The 18,650-nt window shown below is 47.9% G+C and overlaps 1 protein-coding gene across 1 annotated transcript in view; it reads right to left on the bottom strand.

Moving 5' to 3' along the window:
* Nucleotides 1-18,650, bottom strand: part of LOC141258992 (uncharacterized) — a 40,540-nt gene that overhangs the window by 17,826 nt on the left and 4,064 nt on the right. The window contains exons 2-3 of the mRNA XM_073674354.1: nt 4,956-5,019; nt 4,821-4,850 (exon numbers count right to left, since the gene is read on the bottom strand). Coding sequence (XP_073530455.1) covers nt 4,821-4,850; nt 4,956-4,958 — 33 coding nt within the window. The 5' untranslated portion in view covers nt 4,959-5,019. The remainder of the gene's footprint in view (nt 1-4,820; nt 4,851-4,955; nt 5,020-18,650) is intronic.

The raw sequence follows: 18,650 nt of genomic DNA, 5'->3' as shown, positions 1-18,650 counted from the left end.
CCTCAAGCACCAGAGAGAAAGAAGTGCTGCTCTCGCTCAAGCCTGCACAAGGAGTAATGAATATCACCGGCACCTCCCTCTGACACACAGCAGGCATTTATACACCCAGGCCAGGGTGTTAATTAGCCAGAAGAAGGCAGACGCTGGGTCCTAGGGACAGCCTCTAAGAAGGTGTCTGTAATGCCAAACGTAGAGATCTCCTGCAACTAACTGCAGAGCGACTGTCACTTGTGAAACACCCATGACACAGTGTGAACGAGCTCTAATTCTCAGAGTTTACTTCCGCCTTTAACAACCGCATGTAATATTTACATTTCACTAAACGGTGTGGAATATTGCTCTGTTGACTTACTCACTTTATTATATTATTTTAGAAAACGCTTCAAAGACTCTGCTTGAGCAGATAACATCATAAAGTTCAGTATAATCAGCAGTAGGAGAAAATCTAAGCTTATTTATTGAATCAGGTCTGTAACTTCTGTACATGTTGTTTCTGCTTACAATGAAATTTGTAGAGGATGTTTGAACACTGGACCACAAACTCTTCACATGCATACACTATGGACAATTATAAAACAATGAAAGAATTATTTTCCTAGTTTTTCAGTTTAAAGGAAACTGTTGCCAGGTTTTTCTAATATAAACTATGGCCACCATCTTTTCTGCTTCTTTTACAGGATTCTAGTATGCTGTATGTAAGTCCCTTATTCCCTCTGCATAACGCAAATGAACCCCTTCATTATACCCCCTACGGCGCGGTTCGGCCCCGTGGACGATCGCTGTCCTCATTCTTTTCTATACATGGATCACATGTCCTACGCCATCCACACAGTTGCCCCCATCGCGCTCCTGTGCATGCGTACTTCTCTTCACCCTTCAGGTAAGAGCAGAGTACTGTAGTGCACATGTGCCAGAAAAGGCCAAAGAGCGCAGATGACCCAAAAGTGAAGCTTTCAGTACTGTGCTCTACCCTCAGCACGGCGGAGAGAAGTATGCAAGGAGTGAGATTGGAGGACACTGTGTGGATGACATAGAACGTGTCATCCACATGAAGCAAGGAAAAAAGGGCAGTGATCATAAGAAGAGAGGCGCAAGACCAGAGACGCCCAACGGACCGGACTGAGCCTTATAGGGGTATAATAAAAGGTATATTTTCTGCTATGCAGATGGAATTGGGGATTTACATGCATCATACTAGAAAGCTGTAAGAAAGGGCTTACAGGTGCTGGCCGTACTTTACATTGGTTAAACTTGGTGACAGGTTCCCTTTATTACATTATCACTGCAGTCAGTTTTAGCCTACATTATGCCATTTTTAATCCCCACTGTGGTAGATCGGCTCACTTGGTTGCACACAGAGGTACACAGGAACACTGTCTCTTTAAATCTTCTGCGGTTTATTAAGAGCACTGCATAAGCCACAGCATTGTTAGCAAAACAAACATGGCCTTCCAGGCCTAACTGGAAAACAAAACATAACGTATGGCACAGTCCTTGTTGCTATGGGTAACCACCTGCTTCAGGAACAAAAACAACCCAAGGTTTAGCTTTCCTTAACATACACACCACAGCTCCAGAGCTTGTGCCTCCAGGCCCTCCCCACACCAAATGCTCTGAAAGGCTGCGTTCACACATTGTGTATTTTCGCACGCTTTTTTGCGCGCGCTTTTTGAAAATACGCAATGTGCTTTGTGTCTGCCAGCAAAGTGAATGGGAAATTCACTTTGCCGTTCAGACACTGTGTAGTTTTACGCAGCGGGAAAGCGCAGCTGTGTAAAGAATTGGCATCTCAATTCTTTACACAGCTGCGTCCCGCGCTTTCTCTCTATTGTGCCCATTATAAGCGATGGAATTACGAAGCGGTGTTCACACACTGTGTAATCCCATTGCTTTTTTACGGAGGCGCAGGATGGATACTCACCTACCCAATGTCAGGGAAAAGGCGTCCGCTCCGGTCCGCTTCAATCCCGCGCTTCCAGCATCTGTCGGTGAGCCGATCAGCTGTTAGCTAACCGGCTTGTAACCGGCCAGTCAGCTGATTACAAGCCGGTCACGTGACAGTCTGCTGATCGCTTCACGGCAGATGCTGCAAGCGCGGGACGGAGCAGACGTGTCTCTCATCCATCGGGTAGGTGAGTATCCATGGTCTGTACATACACTGCTAGGGACACACACACGACACATAGACACAGACAGTACACACACGACACACAGACACAGACAGTACACATGTCACACTGAAATGAAGTGTGACATTACACATGTCACCCTTCATTTCACACTGCGTTTTTTGCTGCGCTTTTTTACGCAGTGTGTGAATGGAGGTGCTTTTTTTACCTGCATAAAAAAACGCAGGTAAAAAAAGCAGGAAAATACGCAGCGTAAATAAACGCAGGGAAATACACAATGTGAGAACGCAGCCGAAGGCTGTGATTTTATCCTCTGAGTTCCTCCCTTTCTACAGGTGTTTAATCACCCTATCACTAAGGTGGCTGATTAACCCACTCGTGTGCTGGAACATTTTTCCTATCTATAATTACTGCAGCTATTAATCTCACACCTACATATCTCCACTCCAGTACTTTGTCAGTGACTTTGTAACATATCCCCCCCCCCCTGCCCAAAGCCATAAGTTTTGGCACTATCAGTCACCAAACAGGGGAGTCTAAACTGGCATCTGTGTTACTATACAGTTTCCCAGGCCTATGTCCACATAAAAGATGAAGTTCTGAAGCCCTGAGTTTCAACTCTTGGAATGCCATCTCTGCTTCAAGAGACCATTTGGTCATTGACGTCTTCGTGCCCTTAAGAAGGTCGGTCAGGGGTGCGGCTATCATGACGAAATTCGGGATACACCTCTGGGATACACCGCTGATAGTATCCCACCATTCCCAGAAATGCCTAAAGCTGTTCCTTGGAGACTGGTTTTGGACAACTTTGGACTGCCCTCACCTTATCCACTTGCGGCTTTACTTTGCTTCTTCCAGCGATGTAGCTCAGGTATTTTCCCTTCTTTTTCCAGATGGCAAACTTCTTTGGGTTTATGGTAAACCCCCCTTTCCTCAGCGAATCCATTAGAGCCTGGACCTTCAGCAGATGACTTCCCCAATCCGTGCTGAATATCACAATATCATAGAGGTAAGCTGTGGCATACTTTTTGTGAGGGGCTAAGATCCGGTCTATGGCCCTCTGGAAGGCAGCTGTGTTTCTTTGCAGGCCCAATGGACTTCTGGTATACTGGAAGCAACCATCAGTAGTAAAAGAGGTTGTCTTCTTCTTGACACTTTGAGAGAAGAGGATTTGCCAGTATCCTTTCATTAGGTCCACGGAGATGATGTATCTGGCTGACCCTAGCTTTGACATGAGTTTGTCGCGGAGTATCGGATACGCCTAATTTTTACCCCTTGCTTCAAAATCACCGGACTTTGGGGATTTTGGTTCACCTGAACATGTGGTTCAGTCAGGATTCCTTGTTCATTAAACCTGTGTACATATTGGTAACTTTGAAAAGAGGTCCCGGTTCCACTGAAGAAGTTCTCGGCAACGTTGATTCTGGGCTGGGACACAGGGACACTCTTAGTGTCACCTACTGGTCTGTCCAGCCCACATCGAGTTTCAACTTGGTTTCTCTGTTGCCCAGCCTTGACGGATAGCGGCATGAGAGGATTTTGGAATAGAGAGGTGGTAGCGGTTAACTGGCAAGTGGGTTAGGACTTACAATATTTTAGGATTTCACGGTGACATCTGGGCCAATAGTACCTCTGCATGACCCGTTATTGAGTTTTGTCCACCCCCCAGGTAGAGCAGGAGCCATGGTCTTCCCGCCCTACGAGTCTCTGCTCTGTAGTTCGTTGGTCACTGACAGAAGTGGTGAAATGATGTCACAGCGTTGCTCCACTTGCACAGGGACATTGACTGTGCTAGCAGAAAAAATGTTACCTGTAAATCACTATATATAACTGTAATCTATTATATGATCTGCAGTACTGGTATCTACTAGTATATGGTCAATGTTTTGCAATAATATTGATCTCGGTCTTGTATAGAGATTTTTTTTGCAGTAACAGCATGGTCATTTGTCTCTTACCCTCTATAATTTGGGTGTACCACTGTAGATATATGCAAATTGCCTCTTCAGAAAGGAAGAGGACTTGAACTCAAGTGCCTCCTATTGGAAGAAGCAATCCTAAAAGTTATTATCAACCCTTTAATGAGCCTTGCTGTCATATGAATTAGGATAAAAGCCAAACCAAGATCTCAAACCAAACCAATGTAGTTGTAAACATGGTCACCTAGATTCAGGTCCCATTCATATGTGTCCCCCCATCTGTGCTGAACCTTTAGCGTTGCCTCTGACTTGTGCTCCATGTTCTAATATAAGGCCCCTATACACATTAAATAGCTGTTGGCTAAACAATCATCTGACAGGTATACCTCCCTTCTCCCCCAATCACCCCTATGCTCTCTATGAGAGAGCTGCTACCAGAAACGTCTTATTTTTCGGTTGAATAGGATATTCCCTTAAGACTTCAATGGTTAAATCATTTTATCCATAAACAACATCTGATGCCCTTGTATAGGTTAGAATATGGGCTGATCCCGCCTATACCGGTGGATTTGGTTAACTTTTGTCTAATTATTATTAGGTCCTTCTGTATTTGAGCCCAGGGAAATACCTTCAGTTATTCAGCAGGGAGTTGTATCCCACTTTACATTATCCAGGTAACACATGCCATATGAATGAGGCTTTAATTTGTAGAAACTTAGAAAGTTGGTGTTTTAGTAAATTATGGAATATGGGTGACAAAATGAGTCCTTACCAAATCCATATTGTTATCCTGATCATCTGCCTATAACAAGAAAAATAAAAATGTACATAAATTAAATCAGCTAAAATAAAAAAATAAATGAATGTGCTCTAGGAGTAGCACAGAAGAGAGTCTTGTTTTACTTACCATTTCAGGACTTCAGTTTTATTTCAATTAGGACGGAAATTTTGAATCTTTTTTCAATATTTCACTTGAAGACAAAAGCAGAAAGTATGGTACTTGTTTCAATTGTTTTGTGCCTGAGCAAAATCAACTAACGACAAAGTTGCTGTTTATAGATGGGTAACGGGATGGCTGCCAATAAGCCACTTGATATGAACAGAGTTTTGTGAACTTAAAGAGTAATAATCATTTCAATTATTTTATAAATCAATATTACACTTCATTAGAAATGAGCCGATGTATTCAAGTGGAATTAAATTCTGCACAAATAAAAAAATAAAATCCACATTTGCAACATTGGAGAGCGCCGACTGTCATTTTTCTGAACCATAAAGGGCCATCAAAATATATACCGTATATTCCGGCGTATAAGATGACCTGGTGTATAAGACGACCCCCCTACTTTCCTGTTAAAATATAGAGTTTAGGATATATTCACCGTATAAGACTACCCCTTTTCCAACACATACCAAACACCGGTAAAAATAAAAAAAAAACAGATTTGAATTTAACATGGTCCTTTTTTAATTTAAATTCTTATGACATGCAGGTATATAGCAGGAAAACTGTCACTCATAAACATAAGGCATACAACAACAACATTACTATCATCCATTTTACTGTAAATGTTACCATACTGTACTTTAATTTTTTTTTAAGCTGTCAACCAAACAAGAACTGATAATGATAGGAGAAAGATATGGTAAAGCAACAAACAAACTACCAACATCTATCATAACCGTCAGCTACAGTATTTTACAAGTTTCCCTTTCTTTAAAAGCCTTCAAAATCCTCCTGTTCGTCATCTGATATCATAAGTACATCAATGAGATCTTGTGACACATCTGTAAAGCAGTCATCATATGGATCGAATTCGGTATCAGATGGTGTGGTGTCAGATTCAGCTTCATCTTCATCTTGCCACAAGTACGGTAGTTTATATATTACCTGTCCCCGCCGACGCCACCTAAAATAAAGTAAAAAATAAAAAAATACACCTATACTCACCTAGACACCTAATCCCCGAAGCCATCGATCTCCTGTAATAAAAGATAAAATAATAAACCACAATCTTATCCTTACCCCTCCGTAGTAGTCCATAAAATGTGACCGCTCTAAACCGCTGCCGCCGCTCAATGACGCTGCTCCGGTTAGCTGCTTTACGGTTAGACTGCTGTACCGTGAGAAATTCCCACGATACAGCAGTGGCGTAAACGAGGTCCCCGGAGCTGCGCTGACTGAATGCACTCCGGTGACCTCAGTCAGGGCTCACGCTGCCAGGAATGGACGTGTTCCCGGCAGTCTGAGCTTACAGCGGCCTGACAGCTGTCACATCCATCTCCAGATGTGACAGCTGTGCATGGGAGATCAGCGCAGGAACCTGGACAGGTAACTATTTTTTTTTTGTAAACTAAGAATTACGGTAAATAAAATTGTGTGTTTTATTTCAAATAAATTATTTTTTTCTGGGTGTAGTGTGTGTTTTTTATTTTTAACTCTTTGTAGGTTAGTAATGGGGGTGTCTTATAGACGCCCATCATTACTAACCTGGGCTTCATGGCAGCTGGTGCTGACATGAACCCCACCACTATTACCCCCTGCCACCACACCAGGGCAGCGTGTCTGCAGCTTGTCATCTCGATGTAGCAGAGCTGGACCCGTCCTGGGAGCCATGGAGAGGTAAGGATGAGGTTGCTTTATTATTTTACTTTTATTGCAGGAGATCGTTGGCTTCAGCTGGAATGGGCGTGATGGTACCGTAAGTATGGTTTAATTTAGAACATTAAAAAAATGTGTGTTTATTTCAATTAAAGGACTTTATTCTGGGTGTTTGTGTTTTTTTTTAACTTTGACTATGGGGTTAGTAATGGGGGTGTCTTATAGACGCCTCTCCATTACTAACCTGGGCTTGATGTCAGCTGGCATTATAAGCTGACATCAACCCCAGCCCTATTACCCCACTACCACCGCTACAGGGCAGTGGGAAGAGCGAGGCTAAGTGCCAGAATTGGCGCATCCTACAGATGCGCCATTTCTGGGGCGGCTGACGGCTGGTGTTTCTGACTCACCCCCTGGGCCAGTGCTGTAGTGCGGCGCGCGTGCGCGCGGGGGATACCCGGAGCCGGATCCGATAGGGGTAGTAGTCTTCGTGTGGCGGTGACCCGGTCCGCGCCCAGGGTGGTCAAACTAAGTGGCGGTTATTGGTATGATGGTATTAGTGTCCGACTACGCCACCCGTTGAATGCGGTTATGAAACCGCCGCTGCAGGGCAGACCGCTGAGGCCGGTGGTATAGGTGTGCAGCAATGTTGATATAACCCCCAACGGGAGAGGTATGGCCTCAGGGCAGCGGATGTGGATGATGTTGGGAGTGATGGTGTGGATGTCCCAGCACTAACGGTGCGACAAGGAAGCACGGAAACGCGAGGGTACAGTTCAGGGTCTTTACTGATGGTACAAGGCAAATTCCCCCGGGAGTACTGGCTAGTAGTTGGGGCCTGGTTAGTCTGCGAGTAAGCCAGAGTCCCCCTGGCCAGGTGGAGTTGTAGGCCTTCCCGTTAGTCTGTACCCTTCCTGGCTACCCTGCTTTCAGCGGTTACAAGTAGCCCACGTCCCTGGGTATACCGTGTGGTGCTCACCCGTATGGCTGGTGACCTGAGGCCTCCTGTTGGCGGTGCTGGTCCCTTCGTTGTGACTGAGCCTCCGGGCTTTTATGGCCAGAGGACCTGGAATCCCCTGCCGGATGGATTCTGCTGCTGGGTATATCTTAGTCCCCACAGCCTCGGACTCCTGTGTCCGGTTTTTGTACCTTCTCCCAGGGCGAACTCTGCTCAGCTCCAGCCCCTGGCGCTTCTCCTTGGCTCCTACAGAGCTCCTGATGTTTATCTGTCCCTGTTTCTGCGTGTCCAGACCAGACTCCGTCTCTGTCTGGAACTCCTCTCTCTAACCCTGCTTCAGCCCCAGTTTTATATAGGGGAAGTTCTTCCCCTCCCAGGACTGGGCAGGAGGTGTGGCATGCTTAGGATTCCTGCCCAGGAGACCTCCCACCTGCTCACAGACGTAATACTGCTATTACTGTGGAAACCAGACCCCTGGGGTGCCACATTCCCCCCTAGTGAAATTTAGTAATCCCGGACTAAACATAACAGGGTATAAACAATAACAATTAAATACATGAGATGGTCACGGCGTGTCCGTAACCGGGAAGCAATAAGGGTGTCCATTTCACCAAAGAACAGGGAGCCGTAACCAGGTAGGGGTCTGTCCTGCCCCGAGTCTTTAACAGTCTGTGGTCCATTCCTGGGTTACGCTCCAAACATATTTACAACAGAGTTCCGGTTACTCACTGTCCATAACCTGTCAGTCCATATAAAGAAACCTGTAACTGAAAAACATAATTAGCAACGGCTACAACAAAACAGGTAAACATAAAATAGTTAAAGCAACTAGCCAACTTAGATTCTCCAACGTACGGGCATCTGGCCTCTGGTAACCCTAGTGGACCTACGGAGCTCACTAACTGGTCCTGCACTACAGGGTGTAGGAGGTGTTATGGGCAGGCTGGGCAGCTTTCTGCGCACTCTTTGGCTCACTAGGGGCACGGCAGGCTCACTACTAGCAGAGGGTTGATCCTCCTGTACTGTTGGTGTGGACTCTTCTGCCTCTTGGGCCGGCTGCTCTTCCAGCTCTACTGGTTCTTCTGTAGGCACTTGCGGGGCTGGCTGGAGAAAGGTGAGGACGGGTACCACGACAGCACCGTTTACTTGTGTCCAAGACCGGGGGAAGTCTCCGAGTACAGTCCTGATCATTTCTTCCCTTTCCTCTGCGGGTCGAGGGTTTTCTTGATCTTCTTCTTCAGGGCTTTGCAGCTGCTCGGGACACTTCTTCAGGTGGTCTCTGGAGACAACGGCTGTGGTTTCTCCTCCATCCTTACTGATCACGCAAATCTTTGGGCTCTCATGGCTTGATGGCAGTACGGTGTACGGGTCCTTCTCCCACTGGTCGTCCAACTTGTGGAGCCGTCTTTTCCTCTTCAAGACCTGCTCTCCAGGTACCAGGGGAACAGCGGGAGCATACTGATTATAAGCCCTCTCTTGCCTTTCTCTAGCTTGAGACAGACTTCGCTCCACGCTCTCCTGCACTTTCCGATACTGCTGCTGCCGCCCTGTATCCCAGTCTGCCTCTGGCGAGGTGTCCTCGGGCGTCAGGACTCCCATATCCAGGTCGATAGGCAGCTTACCAGGTCTCGCTCTCATTAGGTAAGCCGGGGTACAGTTGGTAGAACCTACAGGGATGTGGTTGTATAGGTCCACCAGATCAGGCAGCTTCTCAGGCCACATACTGCGTTCTTCCAGGGGCAATGTTTTCAGGAGGTCTATCACCACCTGGTTCATCTTCTCGCAGAGTCCATTAGTTTGTGGGTGATAGGGCGTTGTTCTTATCTTCGTGCAGCCATACAGGTTGCAGAACTCCTGGAAGACTTCCGCTTCGAAGGCTGGCCCTTGGTCTGTCAGCACTTGGTCCGGGTACCCGTGTGGACGGCAGAAGTGCTGCTGGAAGGCTCTAGCTGCTGTTTGAGCCGTTAAGTCCTTGACCGGGACCACCACCAGGAACCGGGAGTAATGATCTACGATTGTGAGGGCGTAGACATACCCAGATCTGCTTGGAGCCAGTTTCACATGGTCCAGGGCTACCAGTTCCAGTGGCTGTCGGGTGATGATGGGCTGCAAGGGAGTCTTCTGGCTGGCACGGTCCTTCCTTCTTAGGTGGCACGGTCCACAGTCTCTGCACCACCTCTCGATGGCTCCTCTCATGCCTACCCAGTAGAACCGTTCACGCAACAAGAACTCCAGCTTCTTCCACCCGAAATGTCCTGCTCCGTTGTGGTACGCCTCCAGAATCATAGCCGCGTCTCATCTGGGGACCACTACCTGCCAGGTCAACTCATGCGTTCGAGAGTTAACCATTCTCCGGCACAACTTCTCCCTGTAGAGGAACAGCCTACTTTTCTCCTTCCACAGTTGCTTAGTCTCCTCTGGGGCGTCTGGGTCCAGACTGGCATCGGCTTGGGTCAGCATTTCCTTCACCAGACGGACTGCAGGATCACTGTCTTGCGTCTCCGCCCAGTTGTAGTGGGGCAAGGGATTGAACGTCGCGGAGCGCCTGTCCTTCACACGGTGGGAATACAGGGTAATCCCATGACGGTGGAACGCAGGGAGCTCAACTTCTTCCAGATCTTCTGGATCTTCCCCTACGTCCGGTAAGTTCGGCATTCTAGACAGGGCATCCGCGTTGGCATTTGAGTGTCCTGCCCGGTATTTGATGGTGAATTCAAAGTTGGACAGGCGAGCCATCCATCTCTGTTCCAGAGCACCGAGCCTTGCAGTGTCCAGGTGTGTCAACGGGTTGTTATCCGTGTACACGATGAATTTGGAGGAGGCAAGGTAATGCTTGAAACGTTCGGTCACTGCCCACACTACTGCCAGGAACTCCAGCTTGAATGAGCTATAATTCTCAGGGTTCCTCTCGGTGGGTCGTAGCTTTCGGCTAGCGTAAGCGATTACCCGTTCTTTTCCTTGCTGGATCTGGGACAGCACGGCTCCTAGCCCGATGTTACTTGCGTCCGTGTGGAGGATAAAGGGCTGGCTGTAGTCTGGATATGCCAGGATTTCTTCCCCAGTGAGGGCCATCTTCAGCTGGCAAAAGGACTCCTCTTCCAGCTTTTCCCACCTGAAGGGCGGCTTCTGGTTTTTGGCTTTTCGAGATTGACCTATCAGGAGGTCCTGCATAGGGGCTGCCATTTTGGTGAAACCGGGAATGAATCTTCGGTAGTAGCCTACCAACCCGAGGAACTGCTGCACTTCCTTTATGCTGGAGGGTCTTGGCCAGTCCTTAATCACGGTGATCTTATCAGGGTCAGGAGCCACTCCGTCAGCACTCACCACGTGTCCCAGGTATTGCACCTTTGGTTTCAGGAGGTGACACTTGGAGGGTTTCACCTTTAGGCCGTAGTTTGCCAGGGCTTCGAACACTTCTGCCAGGTGTTTCAGGTGGTCCTCGTAGGTCTTGGAATAGACGATGACATCTTCCAGGTATAACAGGACCGTCTCGAAGTTCCGGTGTCCCAGACAGCATTCCATCAACCGTTGGAAGGTTCCTGGTGCGTTGCAGAGCCCGAACGGCATGCAGTTAAATTCGCTGAGACCCATCGGGGTGGTGAATGCGGTCTTCTCCCGGTCTGCCTCTGCTACAGGAACCTGCCAGTACCCGCTAGTGAGATCCAAAGTAGAGAAGAAGTTAGCAGATTTTAATGCAGCTAAGGACTCTTCTATCCTTGGTAACGGGTACGCATCTTTGTGTGTGATACGGCTGACCTTCCTGTAGTCTACACACATTCTCATAGTGTTGTCCTTCTTTTTCACTAAGACTAGTGGAGCTGCCCAGGGGCTACAGATGTCTCTGATTACCCCAGCCTCCTTCATGTCTCTAAGCATCCCCTTGGCGTGTTGGTAGTGTGCAGGGGGTACGGGTCGGTATCTCTCCTTTATGGGAGGATGGTCTCCCGTGGGGATGTGGTGTTCTACCCCCTTTACTCGCCCGAAGTCTAACGGGTGTTTATTAAACACTCTCTCGTACTCTTGAACCACCCGATAGACTCCTTGTTTCTGGTGTGAGGGAGTGGAGTCGGTACCCAGATGTAGTTGCTGACACCAGTCCCCCACTGGTTTCTTAGAGCCGTTACCTTCCTCTGGTTGAGATGGAGGCAAGGGTTCCACGGCCTGTACAGAATTCTGGTTTATGGTGAACAATTTAGCTAGCGTGGCATACCGGGGCAGGTGTACTTCTCTCTCACCGATATTTATGATGCGAACGGGCACCCTCCCATGGCGTACATCGACCACCCCCCGTGCTGTCAAAATGGTGGGCCTACTGTCTGAGTAGACGGGTTCTACCATTGCTTGGTAGTCTCTACCTCTTAGACCAATAGCTGCCCGGCACCAAATCATCATCTCACTTTTTGGGGGCATGGCAATAGGGAACGGGTCACACATTCTCACGCTACCTATCTCACCACCAGATAGTTCCACCTGTTGCCGCTTCATCAGTGCCCGGATCTCTTTTTGGAGCACACGCTGCTGGCCGGAACTGGCGTTCTTGGCAACCTGCTGTAAAATGAGAATCACCTCTGCAAGACAATTTTTAATTACATTGGTTCCCAGGGTGATTCTAGGGTGACTCTCATGACGGTCTATGTCCACTATAATCAGTCCTTGTGCCGCCAGTTCGACTTTACCGATTTTAATGGTCACCTCCTTGAATCCCACCTGCGGCACGGGCTGACCATTGCTGGCGATGATACTCAGGTCGTCGTCTGGGTAGCGGGTTATGTCCGAATCATTCCAGTATTGCTTGAAGAGCACGTACGGGATGGTGGTGACCTGTGACCCGGTGTCTAGTAGGGCACTCATAGGAATGCCATCCAGTACCACAGGCAAGATTGGACGTCCCCCTACATATTTATCACGCCAGTTTGATGGGCCTGATGGTCTTATGCCTGGGGGTTGGCCCTCTACCCCAGGTTGTGCCCGTTTAAATGACAGTACCTTGCCACATGTCCGGGTTGATTGCAGCGGCGGCAGATGGGTCGTCCATCCTCGTTGTATCTGCCGCTGGGTCTTCCTCTGGCCGGTGGGGTCCTCCTCAGTCGGCGCCACGGGACGTCCTCCGGTCCGGATGCCAGCTGGATCTTTCCTGGAGAAGAGACCTGTAAAGACTGCACAGTTCTGGTTAGCGCGGCAACGCTCTTAGTCAGCTCTTGGACCTGATGGTGCAGGTCTGTAGCCGGGTCACTGTTTAAAGCCTGCGCATCAGCTCCCACAGGCTCTGCAGACAAGGGCGCCGTCCCCTGGTGGTAAGTGATAGCAGGGTGCCTGTGGGTCACAGCGCCACCTGGTGCCGGTTCTTGGAGCACCCGGATGGCTCTGTCCTTGAATTGTGCAAAGTCCAGGTCAGGGTCCTGTAAGGCCATTGCCCGCAACTGGGTCCGGTGGGCATTGCACAGTAGACCCTCAATAAATTGTTCAGTCAACAGCTTATCTTCATTTCCCACGCTGTCAGGGTCTGCCTGCTTAATGGCTCTCAGGGCCTCTTGTAGGTTTAGAGCATAGTCTCTTATACTCTCATGTGCCCGTTGTTTGCACCCATAAAATCTTAGTTTTATTTCGGCTGAGGTGCGGGTGTCAAATGTGTCTTTCAGCCGGGTTAGTATGTCTCTGACAGTCCTCCTCGTCCCAAGTGGCCAGGACTTTACCTCCCTTTGGGCTGCCCCTGTTAATTGAGCCACCAGGATGCTCACTTTTTGCTCTTCTGTGAGGGGGTACACCTGGAAGAGGCTATCCAGCCTTTCTCTGAAGTCATTTAGGGTATGTGACTCCCCTGAGTACTGGGGTAGCCAGGCTGCCCCCGGGATATAGGGCATGGTGAAAGGCATGACCGCAGCAGCGGTGGCGCTGGCGGCGGCTGTGGCGGTGAAGCTCTCCTCCGTATCCGACATTCTCCTCCCCCCTAGTGGACCGTGGCCTACCTTGCGATGATCCTCTTCCGTAGGCCGCGGCTCCGCAGTGGATCGTCAGGGTTGAGGACCTTCCGTCGCGCTCCTGTGACGTCGGCGTCTGCTGGGCTCCTTCCAGGACCTTACGCAACGTCCGGACGTGAGGCGGGGCTTCAGTTCTCGCGGGCTTTCGGAGTCCACGCCCCTCTTCTTCCCGCGCGGCGCCCTCAAGATGGCGTCCAATGGCGGGAAAACTCCACGGATGGCGGGAAGAAGGCAGAAGATGGCGTCAGATGGCGGGAATCGGTCCAGATGGCGGGAAACGACTCCGGACGGCGGGAAACTTCACCACAGGTAAGTATAAAAGTCTCTTTTTCAGGCACGCAGTACCCGGTGGTTGCGGGCACGAAATCCTGCCGACTACGCCAAAGTTGACTCACCCCCTGGGCCAGTGCTGTAGTGCGGCGCGCGTGCGCGCGGGGGATACCCGGAGCCGGATCCGATGGGGGTAGTAGTCTTCGTGTGGCAGTGACCCGGTCCGCGCCCAGGGTGGTCAAACTAAGTGGCGGTTATTGGTATGATGGTATTAGTGTCCGACTACGCCACCCGTTGAATGCGGTTATGAAACCGCCGCTGCAGGGCAGACCGCTGAGGCCGGTGGTATAGGTGTGCAGCAATGTTGATATAACCCCCAACGGGAGAGGTATGGCCTCAGGGCAGCGGATGTGGATGATGTTGGGAGTGATGGTGTGGATGTCCCAGCACTAACGGTGCGACAAGGAAGCACGGAAACGCGAGGGTACAGTTCAGGGTCTTTACTGATGGTACAAGGCAAATTCCCCCGGGAGTACTGGCTAGTAGTTGGGGCCTGGTTAGTCTGCGAGTAAGCCGGAGTCCCCCTGGCCAGGTGGAGTTGTAGGCCTTCCCGTTAGTCTGTACCCTTCCTGGCTACCCTGCTTTCAGCGGTTACAAGTAGCCCACGTCCCTGGGTATACCGTGTGGTGCTCACCCGTATGGCTGGTGACCTGGGGCCTCCTGTTAGCCTCCGCTCCGGGATGGCGGTGCTGGTCCCTTCGTTGTGACTGAGCCTCCGGGCTTTTATGGCCAGAGGACCTGGAATCCCCTGCCGGATGGATTCTGCTGCTGGGTATATCTTAGTCCCCACAGCCTCGGACTCCTGTGTCCGTTTTTTGTACCTTCTCCCAGGGCGAACTCTGCTCAGCTCCAGCCCCTGGCGCTTCTCCTTGGCTCCTACAGAGCTCCTGATGTTTATCTGTCCCTGTTTCTGCGTGTCCAGACCAGACTCCGTCTCTGTCTGGAACTCCTCTCTCTAACCCTGCTTCAGCCCCAGTTTTATATAGGGGAAGTTCTTCCCCTCCCAGGAATGGGCAGGAGGTGTGGCATGCTTAGGATTCCTGCCCAGGAGACCTCCCACCTGCTCACAGACGTAATACTGCTATTACTGTGGAAACCAGACCCCTGGGGTGCCACATTTCTAGCCTGGGAGGGGGCCAATATTCATGGCACCCTTCCTGGGCTATTAATATCAGCCCCCAGCTGTTTGCCTAGCCTTTGCTAGCTATTAAAATAGGGGGGACCCCACGTCATTTTTTTGGGATCCCCCATTTTAATAGCTAGTAAAGCCTAGGTATTCATCTGGGGGCTGATATTAGTAGCCTGGGAAGCTCCGTGGGTATTAACCCCTTCCCAGGCTTCAAACATCTGCCCCAGCCGTCTGCTTAACCTCCGCTAGAGACTAAAATTACAGGGAACCCCACGCCAATTTTTTTTTTAATAAATCCTTTATTTTAACACTAGATGACAAGTACAGTAAGCAACACTATCACTGCACTTATTATATTTGTGACTGACATGTTTCTATCTATCTAATCTATGTGTGATGCTCTATTCTTTCTATTCTAAATTGTCGGGTACCGCTGCTGAATTGCCGGACGGCTTTTTTAAAGACACAGTGCATGAAAACACTATTATTTGTTTTAATAAATCCTTTAACACTAAATGACAAGTACAGTAAGCAACACTGTCACTGCACTTATTATATTTGTGGCTGACATGTTTCTATCTATCTAATCTATGTGTGATGCTCTATTCTTTCTATTCTAAATTGTCGGGTGCCGGCTTATGCCGCTGCTGAATTGCCGGCTTTTCATATATTGTCACAGAAGCGATGCGAACTTCCCAGCTCCGGACACAGCGCAGCGCTTCTGTGACAAGTGAAAGCTGTCGGCACAGAAGCCCTGCGCTGTGTCCGGAGCTGGGAAGACACTGCGATGTGTCAGAAAAGTTCGCTAGGTTCTGTCTGTCTCTGCTGCTGGGAATACGCAGCGATGTGTCAGTTTCAGCACAGAAGCGCTGACTGTCTGGACCTACCGCCGCCGTATTTTAACTCCCTCCACCTTATATTAACTCCCACATGGCAGGGATACGGCCACGGCAGCTTATTAACATCCCCAGAGTATCCCCGCATGTCAATTTCTGAAAGTTCAAAAACATTACCGGCGTATAAGACGACCCCAGACTAGACAGAAGATTTTTCAGTCTTCAAAAGTCGTCTTATACGCCGGAATATACGGTATATAAAAAAAATCCTTATACTCCCCTTACTTCTCACCTCTCTGACCCCTTCGCTCCTCATCATATCTTCAGATCGCATTTGTCATGCTGAAATCTTTGTTTCAATCTGATCCGTTTAATTCAATTACCTGAATCTGGAGATGGAATCCAACTATGCCACAAAAGCTGCCAGTCCTGAACCCGAACATGCTCTAATGGGAACCCTTGATCCCTGATGACTCAGGTACTGACCACCACTGTACAAGGTATAATAATCCATTTAATTAACTAGGAGGTGATGTTGTAGTTGCAAGGCATTATGTAGAAGCCCACACAAAGCATCATTAGCCAGCTCTCTGATGCTACTGCAGGAAATGTGTGGAAAATGGTGGCCAGCAAGCTTTTTTTTTTTCTTTTTATGTGAACTTTATAAAATCAAAAATCAAATTGTTCAAATACGCACGGAACTGCACATTTCAGGAAATTCAACTAGAACTCAAACAGATCGATCTGCTCATCTCTACTGTTTAGTGAAGAAATAACTGAGATAGGAGATGACTGCTGATAAAATTCTATGTATCTCCCTCGTCCTGTGCCCTTCTACATAGATTTAGGATTGCTACTTCTTGTAGGTGGCACTAGAGTTCTAGTCCTCTTCCTCTCTGAAGAGACAATTTATTTATTTCCCAGAGGAGCATTGCGGCTTTAAAAGTCTTCTCACCTTGACATGCTTAACATGTCGCTCTCCGCAAGGAGAAATGTTACCTCTTAGATACCAGTCTGACGCCTCTCACCCAGCCAAACCAGAACTCACACTTTGCACTGATGAGGGGCAGTACCCCGAAACACAGTGTCTGAAAATTGAGTTTCTGGTTCTGGCTTATATCCTAAGTCATTTGATAAGGCTCGATAAAGGGTCACTATTGACTTTTAGGATTGCTGCTTCCTGTAGGTGGCGCTAGAGTTCTGACCTCTTCCTCTCTGAAGAGACAATTTGCTTCTACGTAGAGTCTTATCGGCAGCAACTGCCATCTCCTATCTCTGTAATGGAACAATCTGTCTTCACTAAATGCAGATTTTATCTGGGAATTCAGAATTTTTAAAATGAACTATCAGTCCTGGCGGAGAAGCAGGTTTCTCTGATAATATATATTACTAGGTTTCTTATTTCCATATGTACAATGGATTTGTGAAATATAGAATTAAAATGGCGGTTACTCTTTAACTGTTGACTTTGGTATTTAGTAATATCAACATAATACTATCAGAACTTTGAGAATATTACTAACACAATACTGAGATTTGCATTAAATGGGGGCATGGGACTGGTGGTATCTTGCAATAAGTTTGGTAAAGAAATGTGGATGAAAACAGGTTGCAGCTCTCTCTTTTCTGTACTGCGGCTATGTGCACAAAGCACCTTTTTTCACAAGGATTAAGCCTGGAATCTGCCTGAAAAACCACAGCAGAAGCATGCAAAAAAATGATTATAATGTTCAATGTCAAATCGATATAGCTGTGCACACGTTCAGTTTTGCATTACATCTTTTAACCATTTCAGGGTTTGGAAGGTGCCTAATCTCTATACTTGAAAGTATAAATTAAAAGAGGCAGGAAGAGCAATAACAAAACTGCAGGCGTTCATTTTCCTAGAGTGGCTTCGTCTTGGAAAACTCAGCGAGGTGTGCCGGCGTCCAAGAAATGCCATGTGCATATACTGTTGCCTTAGAGACATAATAAGGGTATATTTACATAATATTCAGGCATATGCTTAATGTGTTTACCACAAATGATGCATCCAAACGATGCTTTTGAAGGATGCAATGCAGCATAGTCAACTGTGTTATTTACGTGTACAGCATTGCAGTACTATTTATGTGTACAGTATAGTGGAATAATTGTGTACATTGTAGCAATTCAATTTATGTGTTTCTGTCAATCCAAATTAAATTGCATTTTATGATTTAAGAAAAGAAAAATTTAATTAAAGGGGTACTGTGAAGTGAGACTTTACCAGGGAGTGGCAATAGAAGCAGGGTAAGTGACACCAGTGCTACCCACAGCTTCTATCACCACACTCAAATGAATTGTCACTTTTCCTGCTTCTATCGCCACCCCTGATTATATCTCTTTTCACAGTAAGATGCTGTAGCCAGCAAGGACAGAAGGAGAATGCCAGAGCTGCCGTCACCTCTCCCACAGCTGTCATCAGCGCCCTGTATTTAGGACATGTTCAGAGGGCGGCGATGAAAGAAAATGTGGTAAGTGACAGCGGCGCCACCCCCTGATGATGTTCTGATAAGGGGTGACCCCCTGATGAGGGGTGACAGAAGCCACGGGGAAGTGAGTATAGCCCCAGCCTCCTGCGACATCCAATTTGGGACTCCCCTCAATTTAAACCTCACAATAAATGAACTAAAAAATCACATGTAGGATATATTGTTATAAAGCAGATGACAAAAGTGCTTAGGGGTTAAAGATAGATATTTATAATGATATTTATATTTATATTTATAGGAGTCTGTTATAAACTAC

The sequence above is a fragment of the Phyllobates terribilis genome, unplaced genomic scaffold (assembly GCF_046119375.1).
Source record: "Phyllobates terribilis strain yellow unplaced genomic scaffold, ASM4611937v1 Scaffold_3__8_contigs__length_932513732, whole genome shotgun sequence".
NCBI lineage: Eukaryota > Metazoa > Chordata > Amphibia > Anura > Dendrobatidae > Phyllobates > Phyllobates terribilis.
The sequence above is the reverse complement of the archived record's forward strand: the minus strand, read 5'-3'. Positions and strand labels throughout refer to the sequence as shown.